At 39.1% G+C, this 19719-nt stretch overlaps 3 protein-coding genes across 5 annotated transcripts in view; 2 read left to right on the top strand and 1 right to left on the bottom strand.

The window, feature by feature from the left end:
- The window catches only part of LOC109966537 (uncharacterized), a 7818-nt gene extending 5968 nt beyond the window's left edge, over positions 1 to 1850 (top strand). For both annotated transcript variants that reach the window (XM_020611438.1, XM_020611439.1), the window contains exons 7-8: positions 341 to 541; positions 619 to 1850. In XM_020611438.1, coding sequence (XP_020467094.1) covers positions 341 to 541; positions 619 to 863 — 446 coding nt within the window. In that variant the 3' untranslated portion in view covers positions 864 to 1850. The remainder of the gene's footprint in view (positions 1 to 340; positions 542 to 618) is intronic.
- Positions 1851 to 2966: 1116 nt separating this feature from the next.
- On the bottom strand, positions 2967 to 7936 carry LOC109966557 (butyrophilin subfamily 1 member A1-like). Of its 2 annotated transcripts, XM_020611468.1 has the most exons (9): positions 7702 to 7936; positions 7478 to 7543; positions 5430 to 5795; positions 5055 to 5348; positions 4860 to 4958; positions 4541 to 4579; positions 4419 to 4442; positions 4213 to 4251; positions 2967 to 4127 (listed from the first exon to the last, which is right to left on the bottom strand). In XM_020611468.1, the coding sequence occupies exons 1-9, from the start codon at positions 7706 to 7708 to the stop codon at positions 3535 to 3537; spliced, it is 1527 nt and encodes a 508-aa protein (XP_020467124.1). In that variant the 5' UTR covers positions 7709 to 7936; the 3' UTR covers positions 2967 to 3534. The 2 variants fall into 2 exon arrangements, with proteins under 2 accessions (XP_020467124.1, XP_020467125.1); XM_020611469.1 differs by lacking the exons at positions 7478 to 7543; positions 7702 to 7936 and adding an exon at positions 7294 to 7471.
- Positions 7937 to 14489: 6553 nt separating this feature from the next.
- On the top strand, positions 14490 to 19385 carry mfsd8 (major facilitator superfamily domain containing 8). The gene is made up of 12 exons (XM_020611419.1): positions 14490 to 14893; positions 15182 to 15267; positions 15658 to 15701; positions 16056 to 16296; positions 16452 to 16565; positions 16677 to 16821; positions 16998 to 17056; positions 17183 to 17196; positions 17351 to 17421; positions 17489 to 17592; positions 17840 to 18066; positions 18248 to 19385. Exons 1-12 carry the CDS (start codon positions 14835 to 14837, stop codon positions 18452 to 18454), a joined length of 1371 nt encoding a protein of 456 aa, XP_020467075.1. The 5' UTR covers positions 14490 to 14834; the 3' UTR covers positions 18455 to 19385.
- Positions 19386 to 19719: the final 334 nt, after the last annotated feature.

Genomic DNA, 19719 nt, shown 5'->3' on the forward strand with positions numbered 1-19719 from the left:
TTATTTTATTGAAATCAGTAACATTACTGGTATGCTTTGTATTTCTGCTGTGAGTTATTGGTCATGCTGGACGTCAGGTTAAAGGTCGCACTTCTAATACAGGATGCTGGTATAAAAGAACACTGGGGCAGCATTTTGCTGGGTTTTTTATCAAAGCTGCCATAAAGGGGCAGCCTAACATCATTATAGTGGAATCTGCCAGAGAGTCTGTTGGTTTAGGAGGTTAATAGGTATCTGCTGCAGTTGATCCTTAACAAACAACAGACTTCACAAAAAAGTGTTGAGCTGTGTTAGTATTTGATTTAAGTTAACAACCTTGTGTTCAATGCCTGTCCTGCAGTGATGTCTGGAAACTCAGCAGACTCCTTTTCAGAAGACTCTGAGGCAGAAGAGGAGGAGGACGTTAAGGAGAAGGCTGAGGTGATGGTGAAGAAGAAAGGACCAGGCAGACCACCACGGAAGAAGAGGGCACCCAATCCTCCTCCAGTCAGCCCACCGATAGCCAATGCCCATAAGAGGAGGAGCATTCCACCCAAATCAGGTAACTGTTAGTCAGTAACAAGCCTCCGTCACATCCACTTCCATTCATTTACACTTACCTCCCCCAATATCTCACAGGGAAGCGTGGTGTGTTGAAGCGCCCCTGGTCAGAGGCGGAGCGTGTAGCAGTGGAGACTCACCTGAAGAGAAACCTCATGGAGTTGCGCGTCCCTGCGAAGGCAGACTGTGAGCGCTGCCTCGAACTCTGCCCTCTGCTAGTGAGCAACCAGCGAGACTGGAGGGCAATCAAGTTTTATGTCCACAATCGTATCCAGCTGCTGAAAAAGCAGGGCAGGAGGGAAAGTGCCGCTGCGGTCTGCTAGAGCAAACAAAAGCATGGCAGAGGACACGTATCATAATGTATAAACCACCAGCAACCACCAGTGAGAAAATCTGTTGGTCGTGGTGGAGCGCAGCTTCTCTTTTCTTTCATGGGTGCTGTACCTGAAGTTAAGAGCATTTCCAGTTTCATCATCTGGTCATAAGGGAGTAGTGTAATAAACGTGACTAAACCAAGACAACAGAAGGGTCGTTTAAGTTAAGGATCGTTTAAGTTAAGGATCGTCCGTACTCAGTGTTGGAGATGCCCGTTCTCTATTTTCGAGATATGTTTTTAAGCAGCTGTACTTAGAAGTGTGAATTTGAGTACAGACACGGTGAATGCTTTTTAAAAGTTATTTTTACTCTATTAGATAGTTGACGGTGGGAGGGAACTGGGACTAAAGAGAAAGTGACATGCATCCATGGTCTCTGATGAGGCACGGTATGCGCTTTAGATTGTTAGACACCAGGACGTGCTCCCTCAAAAAGTCCTTGGTGTAGCATTCACGTCCGCTGAAGGCTGATGACCAAATGTGAATATGTAAAGCTTTGTAGGAAGAAACCAATGGCTCTGATCTTTAGAAACCCCACAGAGAGACTCTGTATCTTCAGGACTGAAATGCACATGAACTTGTATAGTTTGTGTTTCATAACTGGCATCACACCCCCCAACCCATGGCAACCCAGCTGATGAGTGTAGAAAAAAGTATTCTTCAGTCGTTCACTATGGTAACCTGTGAAGTGGTTCTTGCATACCTCTGATACCATGATCATCATCAGACTTGTAAGTATCAAGGCACGCCTTCTTGAATATATTGCGTATCATGATTTTTGAACTAAGTTTATTTCAGAATCAACTTATGGTCTTATTCACAATGTAAATATTTCCTAATCTATGAAATCTATACAGTAGTGATTACAAAGTTAGTATTGTGCTATGGTGTACATACTGTAAATACTACCTGTACTTATTAAAGTGTATGACATTTTGCTGTGTTTTCTTAACTGGATTGTGAAGTGAGTTTTACACTGAACAGCTGAGGAAATAGAAATGACAAACAGGATATCAGATTGATTGAGTTTATTCTAAAAGCTAATACTCATAATCATTGACAAAGCAGTATACAATGGATTCATTCACAATCTACATGTGCTGCCAGAGTTGGTTGGTTTACAAAAAGGCAGTTTTTGAGCTATATGAAGAGACCGGACAATAAAACCTGTGACTCAGTACTGTACCACAACCTTCAGTTATCTCACATTATTTTAGTGTTTTACACTTAAGTGTAGTGTGTAGTGCAGTGTTTTACAATTATAGTGTAAATCAGCACAGAAGCATAGATAAAAATGGTTCCATCTATAAATGATAGTCAGTTAATCTTACAAACAGTGGGCACAACAAAAACACCTTGCTTTATAAAAAGAAAAGCTGAAAAACTAGGTTAAAGCAACAAGATGAAAAGTCTTATAAGCCATACCGAGATGCTATTCACTAAACACAGGAGAACTGCACTGACCCTCAACACGGCGTGAAAGATGCAGCACACAGGAAATGGGGAGGGACAGCAGTGCAACTAACGATAAAGAACCCTGTGTGGAACCAGGGACAATGCAGTCGTAGTACACAATGTGTCTTAACCACTAGGTTATAAGAATGTCCAGCTGAAAAGCAGTTTGGGAAATAGGCTTATTTGTTGTCTTGCTGAGAGCTAGACAAGAAAACTGTCACCCTGTATGTTAAACAGAGCCCGTTCTGCATCACATGTGCATATATGTAAAGAGAGAAAATCTATTCCTTAGAAAAGGGAATTCTGATGGATGGATAGATGAGACCAACAAGTAGCTGCCTTTCCCACAACAGACTGGAGTTTGTCTCCAATTTGTGAAGTTGTAAGCTTATATGTTTGAATGCTAACCCATGGCCTTGTATCTTGTGAATTTTACACCAAGGATCAATAAATCTTATGATTATACTGTATTTTGCTTTATAAAACTCATTCTATAAAGTAACTAGTAAAAAATGTTATTAAATAAATATAGTGAGTACAACACAATATTTTTCTCTGAAATCTAGTGAAGTATGAAGTAGCAGAAAATGAAAATACTCAAAGTACTAATACCTCAAAATTGCATTTAAATACAGTACTTGAGTAAATGTACTTAGTTACTTTCCACCACTACTGCCAGTATTCAACAGTCTACATGCAGTACCCTTCAGTGTCAGTATTCAAAGCAAAGCATACTTGACAAAGCGTATATAGTACAAGTACAAGGCTGGCCGAGCTAGATATCTGTGTTAAACTAAGCCAACTGGCTGCTGGACTGCACTAATTAGAGAGTGCTATCAACCTTCCTCTCTAACCAATAATAAACTGTGTGCATATTGCCCACACTGTGAAAATATGTTTAATGATATATTTACCTAACAGCACCAGAGGCTACAGTGTCAAAATTGATCCCTGTGGGATAGACTGGAATGGAGCCGGAGTTTGTATAATTATCCGCATTTCAGCTTGAACACAATGTAGGTCTAGTTACAAATGTTTCAGTCTTGCAACAGCTGTGGCTTGTTGAAGTACAAACAAAGATTGTTAAAAGTATATTTTTCTATCCTGTTTACCTTGGGCACTGAATAGAGGTGCACTGCTAAAACATGAAACATTGTTACTGATATTAAGATTCAGCCTCTTGTGGTGTTGATTGTGCATAGTTCCCTGTGTCATCGCACTCATCTGGTGCTGTTCTCTGTAATATCTCCATAGGGGCTTTGTCACCTCTACCAGGATTGAAAAGAGGAAAGACTTCCCCCGAGAAATCAGCTTTTAAAGATCCAATAAGTTTTTTATCATCCACATTATAAAAAGAAAGCTCTCTGCTGTCATAATTCAAATACACACCAACTGTCTGCGGTCTTGAACGGACAGGCAGTAACACTTCTGGTTCTGTGTTAAACTGCAAGCTCTCCGCTCTGGCAGGGGATGAGGACAGGAACCAGAAACCATTAGATGAGCTTGGGGAAACACCATTCTCCCAAGGAAGGACAGTTGCACTTGTAACCCCTACCCACCAGGACTGTTTGAGGCCTAATTTTGCATTACCCAAAGAAACCTCCCAGTAGTGTTTTCCAGAAGAGAAGCCAGGTCTTCCTCTGACAGCTGTGAGACAAGTAACTTTAGGTCCGTCAGGAAACTGAACAATGGTATCTCTCAGTTTACCGTCCTTGATTGTGAGATATTCGCTCTTCACCTGGTCAAGTGTAACATTTTCTGTTGAAAATAGAAATTGAAATTAGAATAAATGTAGAAAAGGTCAGGACAGAGTGAGAGCAGTGAGGTATAGCGAGTAGAATACCGTAATGGTTGTTAGCTTCTGCAAGAGCTTCCGACTCATCTGTAACATAGAACAAGTCTGGTCAACATGAATTCTACACCACTCTCCAGCAACCAAAGACAATACTTTTATTTAAATTCAATACAACAAAATTCTTTTGTGTTGCAATGGCTAGATAGTGTCCTGCTTAGAATTTATGAATGATGAAAGATCAAGTTACTTCTTACTTTTGGGTAAAAGACTGCAGTTCTCTGGAAATAAAAAATGTTAACCCATGAATTTAGTTTTTTATTACACATACTGTAAAATCATAAGATACTGCGCTTTCTGTGACTCTGGTGTTTCTTACCCTCAGTGGATTCTTCCTTCTTAGAGCTGGCAAATAGAGCTGAAAATTGACAAAAATTAACTTTCACCTGTGTTTAGAATGTGGTACTTTTCTGAGCAAATATACAAAACATTCCCTAATTCCAGCTTCTCCATGGTGAGCATTTTCTGCAGGCCATTGTCTCATAATAGCCCACTGACTACATTTTAATTGGGATGCACCAAAGGATTAATCAACTAATCTAATCATAAGGATAATCATAAGCAGACACAACTAGTCTTTTTACTTTTGGAGATCAGTTTTTTTTTTACTGTGTGGCAGCAAATAAAAATATATTTACCTTTCCTTTTGAAGTAGAGCACTCCAAGTAAAACTAAAGTGGTGATGAGGAGAAGCGCGAAGGCCACCCATCCAGCCCCAGACCCCAAGGAGTGAGACTCTAAACAACAAAAGAAGAATTCTTGAATTTTTATTCAAAATGTAAAATGAATAAAGAAAATGCAACTGTTGCACACATGACAGTGATTCTCGTTACCCTGTTTAGCAGGTTGAACAGGGATTTCCAGCCGCACTCTTGCCTCCTTTGCCTCTCCATCAGAGAGACCTACTGAGCAGGAAACCTCAGAGAACCTGGAGACCAGAAGCCAGCTGTGCACTGACGCAAGACCAGAAGAATCTTCCCTGTACTCAAGACTCTTTGGGCTCAGATTCTGTTTCTGCTCTGACCAGCGCAGCTGAGGCCTTGGATACCAGCCATCAGATTCACAGCTCAAATTCACCAAGTCATTTTGTTTCCACACTACTGACATGAAAGGGGAGGTCCCCGTTGCTAGGAAGAGGATCAGAAGAAAAAGTGTAAAGACATACATTTTTTAAAACCAACTTTTAATTTCAGTTTCATGACACTCACCTGTCACACTGAGACCGACTTTTCCTTTGTCATAACCCTTGTCACTGCTGACATAACAAGTGTAAGCTCCATCATCCTGAAGTGTGACATTCACCAGCTTCAGGCTCACATCACCTTCCTTCAGCCCACCAGATGCAGCATCCTTTAAGCCAAATGAGGCTCGGCCCACGTAGGAAGTTTCCTGGGGTGTTTCAAATGTTTTTGCCCGATAAGATAGGATCGAGGTATCAAAGTCATCATTACGATACCAGCGTACCTCCAGAGCCTCTGCACTCTGTGGTGGCTGGAGCCAGCATGGTAAAGTGACTGTCTGGCCATGGTGCGCTCTGACAGTGTTCTTGACCATAACCACGACACTGTCTATAACTGTAAGAAACAACAAAAATGATATTAGATAGGTACATATGTTTCGCCCTGGATCATCACTGACGGGATCCAAGTATCCAGCGTTTGGAAAGAAATTGTTCTCTGTGGTGAGTGTTAAACAAATTGTTCACATACATTGAGAAGAATGTTGAATTAGTAAATCAGTGTTAAACAAATTGTTCACATACATTGGGAAGAATGTTGAATTAGTAAATCTGGGAAAGCTATTCCATTATTGTGTAAATAACTGGCGATCCCTCGTCTTGTGATGTATGAATTCTTTTGAATACTGGGGTAGGTATTCCTGAGGGAATACTGAGGTAGGTACTTATATAAAAGTACTGAGTGTAGGTGTCACTTAAACGTGATACTGAGGTAGGTGTCCTCAAATCTGGAGTTTAAGGCGAGGACACTGAGGTCCTGTTCTGGTCACAAAAAAAGGTATAAGTGACTGAACCCTAACAGAGACGTCCGTTTTGTACTGGTGATTATAGTTGTGCACAACTCTCATCTAGGACAATGGGAAACAAGACAAGTAAGGAGGATCCTCTGGAGAGTTCAGTTATTGACATGATGAGGGGAAAGTATGGTGACAAAAGTGTCCAAAGTGTGGCCATATTTGTTTTTTCCCCACGGGGTTTTAAGTGTAAAAAAGATTGAGGAACTTGAAAAGAAACTAAAGGGAAAGTAGGAGGCGTTATATAAGAAAAAGAAAATATCACCGAAAGAACTTAAAGATGTAGAAAGTCATAGAATGTGTTTGAACATATGAAGCAGAAAGGAGGGAAAGAAAGAGAATGTTTAAGGAAATGTCCAAATCAGGAAAGCCTAAAGAATGTCTTGCCATTAAGGGAGAAAACAGTGATCTGTCGCCCAGTTCTCTGTGTCCGCAGCCTATGGCCCTGAAGCTGGACCACCACCACCACAGCCCGGACCGTCTGTCACGCACCAACTTCAGGACAGACCTGACGTGAAACCCCCACCATACGCCCCACCCACTTTGACAGAGGTCCGCTATGATGCCTCCGTCCTCACAGAACTCACAGAACTGAAACACATCTTAGCAACTGCTTTCTGAATGGACTGAGACCTGACATTGCAGCAGCAGCTAAGACATCCTGTGTTGGCTACACAGACGCTCGTCTGAGTGAACTACGACATCATGCCAGTCATGCACAGGATTGGCTGCAATAACATAATTGAATAACAAATGATCACGGACATAAAAAGGCTACAAATTATAGTCAAGTGGTAAGATAAAGTCACAAACAGTGAAGATGTGAGCTTAAGCCATGTGCTCATGAAGCCATGTGCTCACCACAAGCGTTTCAGGTGCGGCTTTAAGTCTATTTTTCGGAGCTACGCGCGTAAAACGCTCGTCAGAATCTATCAAAACAATGAAAGCTCACTAGTTCTAACCAAACCTCCGCCAAAATAGAGAAATACGTCAAGTCGATTCAGTTTAAATACGATCTACCATCTGTTCCATCAATCTCACCGAGCGTGCAGGTCTTTTTAACGTGTTGTTTCATTAGTTTTATGGTAGGTTGCATACATTGTCCCTCACTGCACCATTTGGTTTTCCCTTTTAGAGTATGCTTTTGTGGCCTCCTATATAGGCAAGCTGCACGCTGTATTTGTGGTGTAGACACGGTTTCGGAGAAGACAGGTGGGCCGCTTACCAGGTGCAGCACCGGACAAAGATGCACAGAGAACCGTCGCAAGGCACATGTGTATCAGTTGTAGACCTGAAAATAGAGGGTATTCGTTAAACCAGCCATCAGGAATCTGACCTAGTGTCCTGCAAACCTACGATCAGTCTAATATCAATATAGCTCCAATAACAGCAAGAATATTAGGCTAACAGCCTATTTAGAAATGGATTGATCGTAAACACTAGGCCTACCCGTCATAGTGTTCCAAGGTGAAATATCCTTCACGTAACCGAGGTACAACTCTTAAAGACAGATATTATGTAATTCCGTACTAGATACCAAAGATTTAAAGTCAGGATTTTTCGTGTAATTTCCTTTTCTTGGGAAAATGAACAGCCCGCTCCGCTTTCGAAAGTGTTCTTTTTAGATATAGCCCCAATTCACTTTCACTTTTGCTTTTGCTTCCAGCACCATCTCGTGTCGGTATAAGATAGTTCATGTTTTAGTCAGATAGGTGTAGGTCAGGGGTGTCAAACAAATACACAGTGGGCCAAAATTAAAAAGTGGGACAAAGTTGCGGGCCAGACTCTATATTTATTGAAATATTGAATAAAATTGAGCATGTTTTTCCTTCTCTCCAGATATATAATTCTAAACTTTTTCATATGGAAACAAACAAGTTGCTTAAACATTGAATTTGGAACAAGCAAAGCTTAATATTATAAACACACGAGAAATCAAATTTCAAGTAAAAAACCCATCAGTGCCATTCGTTTCTTATTGTTTTGTGAACATTTTCTGCCATGAAACCAGACTTATTTTCATCTCCTCCACCTTCTGGAGCTTCTGCTTCATGTCCAGGTCCATGTACTTGTCTTGGTTTCATTTCATAGTGTTTTCTTATTATGTATTCTTTCGTTACAGCCACTTTGGCTCCGCACACAAGACAAACAGGTCTGTCCTTTACATTAATGAACAGATCATCTTCAAAATATCAAGGAAATTTTAAATTTAAATGAAGATATGAAATACAATATAAAATACAATGACTTAAATTATATTATTGTATATACTAGGTCATCAAATCAGCGTCAGTTGAGTCTGTCAACTAGGTTGCCTGTAGGGATTTTTAAGGTCCAGCAGGTGTCAGTATTCAGTGACACAGTATCAATACAGTATCGATACAGTTTGGCAATGTGTCGAAACGCTTCATGACGCCTCATCTACCCATCACTACAACATCGCATACGATTAGTTCACCCTTCGAGTCATTCGTTTTTTGTAACGTGACATTACCGCTTTGTTGGATATAGAGATTAGTTAATTTTCAACCGTTCTTAGTTTTTTATTACTCTTACTGTTACATGATGCATTTATTTTTTTATCATAAATTAGCTCGTTTCCTACAGACTATAGTTTTGTGAATATCTGTCAATATGGTTCTTTTCCAAAACACTTAATGTTTTAATAAAGAGTTGGTTAATGCTTTAAACTTCATCAGGGGAAAATCTTTCTTTCTTACTTACATACTTTTATTTATTTTTTTTATTAACAAAAATAAACATCTGAATAAACATCGGATAACCCTTCAGTGTAGAAAATAGAAATGTATAAATCCATGCATAAATCTGAGTGTTGTTTTAATCTATATGTACTTATTTAATAAGAGATTGACTCTTGAATGGTTGCTTATTGTTTATTTTTATTTATAAAAATTTTATAGCAAAGGAAATAACTATCTCAAAATAAATTAAAATAAAATAAATGAAAACTCAAGCAAACTGTAAAACCACAGAGCCTAATAGCCATTACCAGTTTAAGTTTTAAAGTCTGTGTAACATACACCTTTGAAGTATAGCTTTTTAGAACACTGCACACACTCTTGGATTATTACAATACAAAACAAAAAATAAAAAAAATGAATCAAATAAATTTAAAATAAAAATAAATGACACTATACAGCCACAGAGCCTAATAACCATATCCATATTAAAACATATTATAAAGTCTAAAAACAATATTACACAACAAGTTGGGCTTTTTAAATAATTATATTAAAAAATAAATAGGCTTGTTACACACTGTGGCTATTTTTTAAAATCCTGCTTTAAGGCATGTTTGCATTCAAGAAAACAAGCTCACGGACCTTGGATGGGCTGAGCCTGTTTCTTCTATCAGAGATAATCTGGCCAGTCTTAGAAAAAATTCTTTCAGATGGCACAGATGTAGCCACAATGCAAAGTCTTGCCTTCATAACCTGAGAAAGGCTTTTGTACACAGGAGAACATCTCTTCCACCATACCAGAGGGTCTGATGTACGGGGTAAGAGTTGCTCCGCAAGGTACGACTGCATCTCCATCATGGCATCGGACGTATGTGAAGTGGAAGCGGAAGGCCTCAAGCTTGCTACCCTTTCATCAAAGTCTTCCCAAAACATGGCCCCTGTATTGGCTGTCACACTAGAATCTGGAGGATTCTCCTCTTCTCTATGAGTTGGGTTAACAGCTGCTGCAGCTGCTGTAATCCTCTTCACTGTTTCCTCTGCAGCCTGGTGGTTGACAAATGCTTGCTTTTTGAACCTTGGGTCCAAGCAAGTAGCATCAGCTAGCTTCTCAATAAGCTCCATTCTGCCAAATCTTCGAGTCATTTCTGCCATCAGGGTGTCCACTAGATTTTTAACTGGTTCAAATTTGGAGGGATTTACTTGATTCCGTGCAACAATTCTCTGAAGTCCTCTTGTCATCAAAATGACTTTGGAGGCAGTCACATACCTATGAAAATGAACAATTGTTTGCATACAATTAATTATATCATAAATTAATAATACACATGCTTCTCTTAAAAATAACCAATTTCATGGAACAAATATTAGAATTTAGGTTGTAAATGTGGGTCAGTGCTTCTGATAGTGTTTAGGCCAGCAGAGAAGGCCTTGCTGGCCCTGACGGCCCACCACTGTTGGTAACCCCCTCAAATGGTTTAATTATATCCATTGTTTCTCTGGCTATTTCCCAATGCTCAGACGACAAGGTTGGCAGAGGTGCCTTAGTGAGTGCCAGGGTGGAAATGATCAGCTCCTTGATGTCAATAAATCTTTTCAACATGTAAAATGTTGAATTCCACCTTGTGGCCACATCCTGTTTTAAATGCAGTGGTTCTTGACCCATCTGTCTCTGGGTGGCTATGAGCCTGTCAGAAGCAACTGTGCTTCTGTGGAAGAATTCAACTATAGTCTTGACTTTGTGCAACATTTCTTGTACCTCCTTCAGTGCAGCTGTGACAATCAAGTTCAGCATGTGGGCAAAACAAGGTATGTGGTCCCAGTGGAGGTGGTCTCTCAGGGCTGAAACCATGTTGCTGGCATTGTCTGTAACACAAGCAACAATTTTGTCACCCACACCCCACTCATTTGTAACCCTGGTCAGCTAAATTGCCAGGTGAGCAGCAGTGTGTTTGTCTGACAAGACAAAGCAGTCCAGGAGATAGGAGGTCATCTGAAAATTCTCTATGAAATGACAAGTCACGGCCAGGTAACTTGTGGTAGTCACAGAAGTCCAGCAGTCTGTTGTGAGACATACAGCAGAGACACACTTGATTTTGCCCATTATATCTGCTCTTAATTTGTCATACAGCCTAGGCATTACAGTTTTTGACAGTGTTTTTCTGCTAGGTAGTCTGTATGATGGGTCCAGAAGATTTGAATACTCCTTAAACCCTTATCCTCCACAATAGAAAATGGCTGAAAGTCACGAGCAACCATTTTGACCAGAGCCTCGTCTAGTTTGCTTTGTCTTAGAGGATCCACTGGTCTTGTCACGAAACTGGTCATAGTTTGCTGTTGTGTGGTGCTGGGTGCTGCTGGCATACTGAATTCTGTAAATGTGGTCAGCCTGATGGTCAAAGCAGTTGAAGCACCAGCTGTTGGTAGAACACCGCCGGTGGTAGAACAGCTCTAGAAGAGCCACCATCTTCACCCTCTGTTCTAACTTGTTCTAACAGCACAGTAGGATGTGAGGATTTAAGGTGTCTTCTCAAATTTGAAGTGCTTCCTCCTTTAGTGGAAAATATTTTATTGCATATGTTGCATTTTGCTTCAGTGTTTGAAAATGCAACAAAATGAGTCCAAACATCACTCCTTTTTCTGGTGCTCAGTGTTGGACCTGGAAAAACATGTCTGGCATTGTTATTCAGCAAACATGACCCTCTGTATTTAGCCAACACTGAAATGTGAGCCAAACTCCACCGAAAACACGGTCAAATTATAATGGACAATCTTTATATATTACTGTAAATACTTCGTGAAAGTGGTAAACATTTAAGCAAAGTTCGGCTTCATATTAGGCTCAGATGTTATTCCTATGGTTCCTTCCTGCTATTTCTACCGTCAAAAACATCCTGATGGCTGGTAGTGTAAGGTCGGTTTCAATTCCAACTTTCACTGCGATACGAACTATCTTGTGTTTTATCCGTGTGCCGAATTCATTAGGACATTATTTACCCGTATTGTGTAATAAATAATATTGTGTAAATTGTCTACAAGACTGTGTAAATCAACTCTGAAATACTAAGTTTGCTTAGGCAGTTTGGAGTTTTGCTACTACGGTTGTTCGCAGTAAGTCTTACCATGCGGGGAACATGGAGGCGTTTTACCGCCCTTTGAAATAATAACCTCTCTTCTCAAGCTGTCGTCGATAGCCTCGGTTATATCCATGTCGCGTATATTTCACAGTTAGTTTATTCGCATAACAAATCTTTCCGCACAATTCAACCTGACCAGAAGAAACCATGCCATAGAGTCGCACAGCAACCAGGGGGTGACTTAATGGGGCAAGTTAAGTAAAAACATTCAGGGAAGTACATATATTACAAATTTTGATAGCTTTTTTATTTTCGCTCTTCAGGATGGAGGAGAAATAATTTTTAATTTCGCATAACAGGGCAGGGAAGAAGGGTTTAGATTTAGAGAATTTGCATTTGTGAATATAAAATTTTGCCATGAGTAGAATAAAGTTAATTAAATGTAGCTTGTCACTTTCCTTTCTATTATTGTTATACAGACCAAATAAAACATGTTCCCATTTCACAGCAAGGGGATAGTGAATTTTGGAGGTGATGAATACAGAGACATTCTGCCATAAATCATAACAAAATGGACAATCCCAAAATAAATGAACAGTAGTTTCTTCTGAGGAATTACAGAAAACACACGATGTATTAATTAATTAATTAATAGACATATTAAATCTTGTAAGATAATGAGCAGATGGGTAAAATCTGTGAATTAACTTAAAGGAGACCTCTCTTATTTTATTACTGATCATATATTTAAAAGGCAATAACCATACTTTATCCCAGCAAATGTCCGGAACCAAAATATTCCAGTATGATATAATATATGGCATAGACACTACATCCTGTTGAAAATTGGTCCGAATAGCTCGATTGTTCTTCTTTCTTGTAGTGGTGAAACATGTTTTTCCTATGAATTTATTATGACTTATTATAATCTCTCTGTCTTCAACTGTAATTCCTTTGAGATTGTTGGATTTTAGATGGTCAGCGAGGAGTTGAGTAGCCAGTATAAAAAGGTAAGGAGATATGGGACAACCTTGTCTGATTCCCCTTTTTAAGTCAAATCTAGGCGTAGTTCCATATTTTAATTTAATCGAGCAATTAGCACGACACCAGAAGGTGCTTGAGGGTCTTGATTGACGCGCCACCGCACTAGCAAAGCATTCTGGGATTTGCAGTATTAGCGGTGCATGCGATATACACTGGCGGGCCAGCTCTAATAAACATTTGAAATAATCTCTATATACTTACACCGTGAGTCAGATTTGGCATATATGGTAAAGGTAGTTTTCTTGAGTTTAGGATCTCCATTTCAGAAGAGACCTGAAGGGAAAATAAACAATACACAACAAGGAAATGAAAATAAAAGCAACAACAAACAGCATCAAAGAAACACTCTAAAATAAAATACTAAAAACATGTCAAACAAAAATGTAAACACAATTTTCAAACACACGAGACACTGGTTCAACATTAAACAATTACAGATACGTTCATAATGCGTTCAAGTCTTCAGAAGAATTGAGAGATTTTAGCAGCATTAGCATCAACGATAAGAAATTCGGCTAGTTCAAGGGGTTAACATGATTTACATGAGTATGAATGCCTGGATAATGTAGGAAGCCTTATACTTTGTGATATGCAGCATTGCAATATAATGTTCAAATATAAGTGATCTAAGAATTGACCATTTCATCATAAATCATAAACCATAATGTAAGTCAGAAAGCCATACAAAGCATGAGGTTTTTGTCAGAATGTGGCATTGTAACACAATGATATGTGATATTAGATAACCTAACCCCAATCTGAAGAAGAAGAAGAAGAAAAACAGCAAAGCAGCAATAGGAGGGTTGCACACCCGTGACTATTATGGCGCGCGTAACTCAAACGAGGACAGGAAGTGAAAACCCGAATTAAGAGGTGAAATAAAGTCTGTATTGTGCTATTTCAAGCGATATTAGGAGAAATGTATGAAGAGGAAATCATAGCATATGCGGGACGTGATTTTTATATTACGAAGGGGAGCGATTTTTCAACAGAACTCAGCAACGTTCCAACACAGTAACTTTGTTTTTTTTGCTTTATTAAAGTGTATGACAGGGCAGGGAAGAAGGGTTTAGATTCAGAGAATTTGCATGCATAAAATTTTGCCACAAGTAGAATAAAATTAATTAAATGTAGCTTGTCACTTGTCATATAGACCAAATAAAACATGTTCCCATTTCACAGCAAGGGAATAATGAATTTTGGAGGTGATGAATACAGAGATATTCTGCCATAAATCATAACAAAATGGACAATCCCAAAACAAATGAACAGTAGTTTCTTCTGAGGAATTACAGAAAACACACGATGTATTAACAGACATATTAAATCTTGTAAGATAATGAGCAGATAGGGTTCCAACACAGTAACGTGACGTTATATGCAACCCGCCTATTATTTTGAAAAAATGGAACCGGAAGTCTCCGCTTAACCTTGTTTGATTTAATAGTGTAGCGCCCTCTGGTATTAGTCCAATTTTGTAAAGTTTTGTGTGACGTACTGGCGTTTATAGACCTCGCTTGGAAACTACTCCACCTAACTTTTTGTGTGGAATTACACTAATATTCTTTATAAAAAGGAACAATGTGAGCTTGAGTTGCTAACGTTAGCTAACACAACGGCTAGCTTTCCAGAGCCTTTCGGAGAGTGGTAGCGTTAACCAAATATTTAGCGTCGACCGTGTTGTTGTGTGACATTTTGCTAAATGGTGACTTAGCAACACGGGTTCACATCTCCAAAGTGATTTTGCTGCTTTTAACTAATAATGGCTCAAGTTGTTGACGCTGACGATACCACTCCATTGCTCAGGGACGATGCAAGCAGGTGAGTGCAGAGTTCAATAGCACTGACTTGACACATCAGCTACCATTAATTCGTTTGTTTTAAACACTGAACAGGGAGCTTTACAAGTGCATTGTTTATCATCAGGCTGTGGAAACGCTGATATCAGTAAATCCTGGGTTTGAACCATGCATTATAACGAGTTAAACGTTTTGGGTCATGTTGATTTGCTAGTACTTTGGTCAGTCGTGTTTATCAGTAAATATCAGTGATCTCAGATCACATGTACTGTCTTGTCCCTTGCTTATTTACAGTGATGCTTATTTACAGTGATGATCATCATGATGATGATGATTACAAGAGTCGGTGGAGGTCTATTCGAGTCATGTACTTCACCATGTTTCTCAGCAGTGTAGGTGAGGATACCCATGACATACACTGGTTTTGACACTTATATTTATATAATGATAAAATCCATTTGCAGAAACACAAAGGGTACACAAAGGATCTCCTCAATGGTAAGATGGTGAATAATGATCAGGGAGAATGTGCCATGGGGCACACTGAGTCACTGATATATATTCCATCTTTTTTTCTGAGCATTAGCAGTTATATCCATCCAGTCAGAGATATATACAAATCCATATCTAAACAAAATTCACACATCTAGTATGACGTTTCTGTACTCTGAAAGACTCATAGCTTTTGAGTTTTTTGCCACAGTAAATATGATGCATCTGTGTGTTTGCCTGGTTTGTGTCTTATACAATATCATTCTTAACACAATGCTATTTGTGTCCTTTCAGGTTTCACTATTGTGATCACATCACTTTGGCCCTATTTGCAAAAGGTGTGCACGATTTACCATTTTCTTGGTAAAAGATTGTTGACTGATAAGATTAGAATACTGTGTTTTTGTTTTCAACTGCAAGAAGAAAATACAGAAATGAAAGGAGCTACAAATAATGTTTCAGATACTTGCATTTGTATTTAGCAGAAGTACTGTGTAGCTAACCAATTCTAAATACTTAGGCACATTTTGGTCATGTGATAAATGCAACAGCATGTTCGATAATGGGTCTCTGTCTCATAGATTTGCACTGTATAGCAGTCTCATCATAGTGTCACACTAAGTTTAATAGTGGAGCCTCTAAGGAACATGCTCCTGCTTTCTCATGCTATTTTTCATCTGTGTTTATTATAGATTGATGATAGTGTCAATGCCAGCTTCCTGGGGTGGGTGGTGGCAGCCTACAGCCTCGGTCAGATGGTTGCCTCACCCATTTTTGGCCTGTGGTCTAATTACCGACCACGCAAGGAGCCACTGGTGTGCTCCATCTCCATCAACGTGTTAGCCAATATCTACTACGCTTATGCATACCTGCCGAGAACTAATAACAAGTTCCACACGCTCATGTCCAGAGCCTTAGTGGGCTTTGGAGCAGGTAATTGTGAGAGTGATTTTTTGAAATGCTGAGTTATAACTGAATAATTGTACTTGTCTTTTAGGGCTATTTGATTTGTTCATAGTCTGTACACATGTCTATGCTCTAATATATGTTGATGTAGTCAAGAGTCAGACATCTCCTTTTCATGGCAGGTAATGTTGCCGTGGTGAGGTCTTATGTTGCTGGAGCTACATCACTGAAGGAGAGGACCAGTTCCATGGCAAACATGAGTGCCTGTCAGGCCCTTGGTTTCATCCTGGGACCAGGTAAAGATGACTATATTTAGTTCTGCAGACAGCAGTGCTGTGAGAGAAGTGTATGTTGGAAAAATAACCAGCAAAAAGCTGTGGCCATTTGCATATCTTTGTATTTGTCAGCTCTACAGGCATGCCTGTCATTCATTGGTGAGCATGGTTTCACAGTGAAAATCATACAACTGCAGCTCAACATGTACACTACTCCTGCTTTACTGGCTGCAGCTTTTGGAGTCATCAACATCCTGCTGGTTCTTTGGGTGCTGAAGTGAGGCTTTCCCCTGCACAAATACACAATGTGTCTCCCTGTATTTGCACCAAATTAAAATCACCTTACTGTTTACTCCAAAATCCATTAATATAGTTAGGCTACACTTGTGTTGGTTATCTCTTAATTTCAGCACTGATATTAATGAACGGCTGTCTTGATTGTCACTGACACAGAGAGCACCGTGTTAATGACCATGGAAGACTCATTCAAGCCATCAACTACACATCAGAAGGTATGTTCGGTTTTCTTAATATAATTTACTGGAGACAAATGCAAAACTGAGAATGTGTAAAAAGCGATGAAAAAGTCACATTTAAGCACTTGCATCTGAAATAGATTTCACTAACTACCACTTCAGCACCCCCACTACTGGTATAACCAACATTAATGAAAAATCATGCAGAATGTAAAAAATTAGGTAACTCCACAGGTTCCACAAGTACAGAACAAATAGTGGCGTACTTTACTGACATATTTTCTGCTGAAAGCCATGTAGGTAACTTTTATTCCTCTCTTTCTTCTCTAGATGATCTTCATCTTCTGCATTGGATTTGAATCCATCTTTGTTTTCCTGGTTGTAAAAGTGGCCTCTCAAAGGTACCCACCCTCCTGCACGTATGCATTAAATAAAAATATAGAATGTAAAATATTTATTTCCTTCCAGGGTTGGAGATCGTCCTGTGTTGCTGGCAGGCTTGGCCATTATATTCTGTGGCTTTTTTATTCTGCTTCCTTGGGGGAACCATTACCCCAAAATCCAGTGGGCAGGTATGGATTGTTCTAAGTGCACAAACTGTTTCCTTTTCTTGTGTTGAAGTGAGTAAGTACTGCAAACTAGCTCTCATTGCTCTTTTTCATGGAAATAAAACAGTTTATCTTTTCTGAGGTTTTTTACACAACACTGTGCTATAGCAAGAATATTACTCTCATTGCTCTTTTTCATGGAAATAATACAAGAGAGAGTCACATACATGTCTGACACTGACATGTTTTGCTTGGTCTTTTCAAAATACAGACCTCAAAAATAACTCATTGGTCAGACAGATGTTTGAAGCCACCATAGCCTCCAATAGATCTTTGGAGCCAACCGGTTGTCCGTATGAGCAGACCTGGTGCCAGTATACCCCTGCAATACACCTAGCCCAGTACATCTCATCTGACATCTTGATTGGGGTGGGTTACCCTGCCTGCAACGTGATGTCCTACACTGTGTATTCCAAAATCCTGGGAACCAAACCTCAGGTAAGAAGACTGTAGGAAGTGTAGTGTTTAAAAATAGAAATGATTAAGGTGCTGTAACCACTTTGAATGTGTATGAATGTTTCTCAAAATGTTTTATTTTGCATCTTAATAAATTGACTACATTAACAATATGCATCTTTTGAGAAGCTGTAATGTGACTATTTACTGTTGCTTTCTTCAGGGTGTGTACATGGGATGGCTGACAGCCTCGGGTAGTGGGGCACGAACGTTGGGTCCTGTCTTTGTTTCCCATGTTTATACCATCCTGGGACCCCGCTGGGCTTTCAGCCTCATCTGTGGTATGGTGGTCGGGGCTATCGTCCTCCTGAGCTCAGTGTACCACAGACTCATTGCATTGTCTGTACGCCACAGAGGTACTGTAGAATAACAGTTCCCACTGAAGACATTGACAGCGGTTTGCTACTTTGCTTCTCAGATTTAGCCAGCATTCTGTCTATGATGACTGCTTTTTATTGCTGTTACTTTTAAGTGTGACAGATAATAAGCCTTTGAGATTTGTGATTCAGGCTAGACCTCTAAACTCAAAGGTGAAGAGACCAGGTTATTCTTTGTGACTTGACCAAAGATGGCTGCTTCGTTTTGAGTTAAAAGGGAGCTGGAGCTGGAGATGCATTTTTCACGCACTTATTGTAAAAGAAGCCATGTGATATATTTATAATCTTGCTTTGTTTTTTGCCTTGTTTGAGGTAGGTGCACAAAATCAAATGGACTTAAATCTAAGTTACTAAATGCCTGTTGCTGAAATTTAGGAGCTTACTGTATAGCACAGGTTTGTAATTGTAGTTTTAAAGATTAACATTTGCAAAACCTGAAAAGGTTCTGAGTGATATCTTGGTATCAAATTATGACATTAGTGTATGGAATTCACAGAACAGTTCATGTGGGGAAACCATGACCTAATTAATGGTACTTGAAAATAAGTGCTATCACATTGTTGAATTAGTTTTCAGCAACAAAAAATGTGCAGACTCCTGAATTGTGTTTGAGTCCTTGGATGTGACATTCCCTGTATGTACTGACTAAAGACTTTCAAAGTTGCTGCTTTGGTGGAGCAATGGAAAGGTTTTAGATTTACTGTTTCTTGTGAAATGTGTTTCCTGAGAGATAAACAAGCTTTACGTGTGTACAGGTTTTAGTCTACTTAAAATAATTCATTAAGTGATGTATGAATGTGTGTATGCTAATGATTAACTGAGTATTATGTTAATGTGATTTTGTATTGTCAGTTCACATTTCACTTGTGCAATTTAGTCTGGGCTAACTAAAAATGCACAATACACTTCATAGCCTTGTGTGTTTTATTAGTATATTTGTATACTAATACTATACCCATAGGGAATATATATATATATAATTACAAATGAGCTGCTGCAATATATCTATTCAGTGATGTGTATATGTGCAGTAACTACATTTCTAAAAATGTAAACAATTAAAAAAAAAAGCCAAATAGACTGATGTAATATGATTAGATGTTTTGAAGTGTGAAATATAATATGACCTAAAGCAATTGATGTCTTTAAAGTATTCTTCAGTTGTCTTGAATAAAAATAAATAGGTACCACTAGCATTCATATTACAAACCATGACTTTAAAATGCTGATTTTTTTCTCCCCCATATGATATATATAT

This window comes from Monopterus albus, unplaced genomic scaffold, assembly GCF_001952655.1.
Source record: "Monopterus albus unplaced genomic scaffold, M_albus_1.0 scaffold113.1, whole genome shotgun sequence".
Taxonomy (NCBI): Eukaryota; Metazoa; Chordata; class Actinopteri; order Synbranchiformes; family Synbranchidae; genus Monopterus; species Monopterus albus.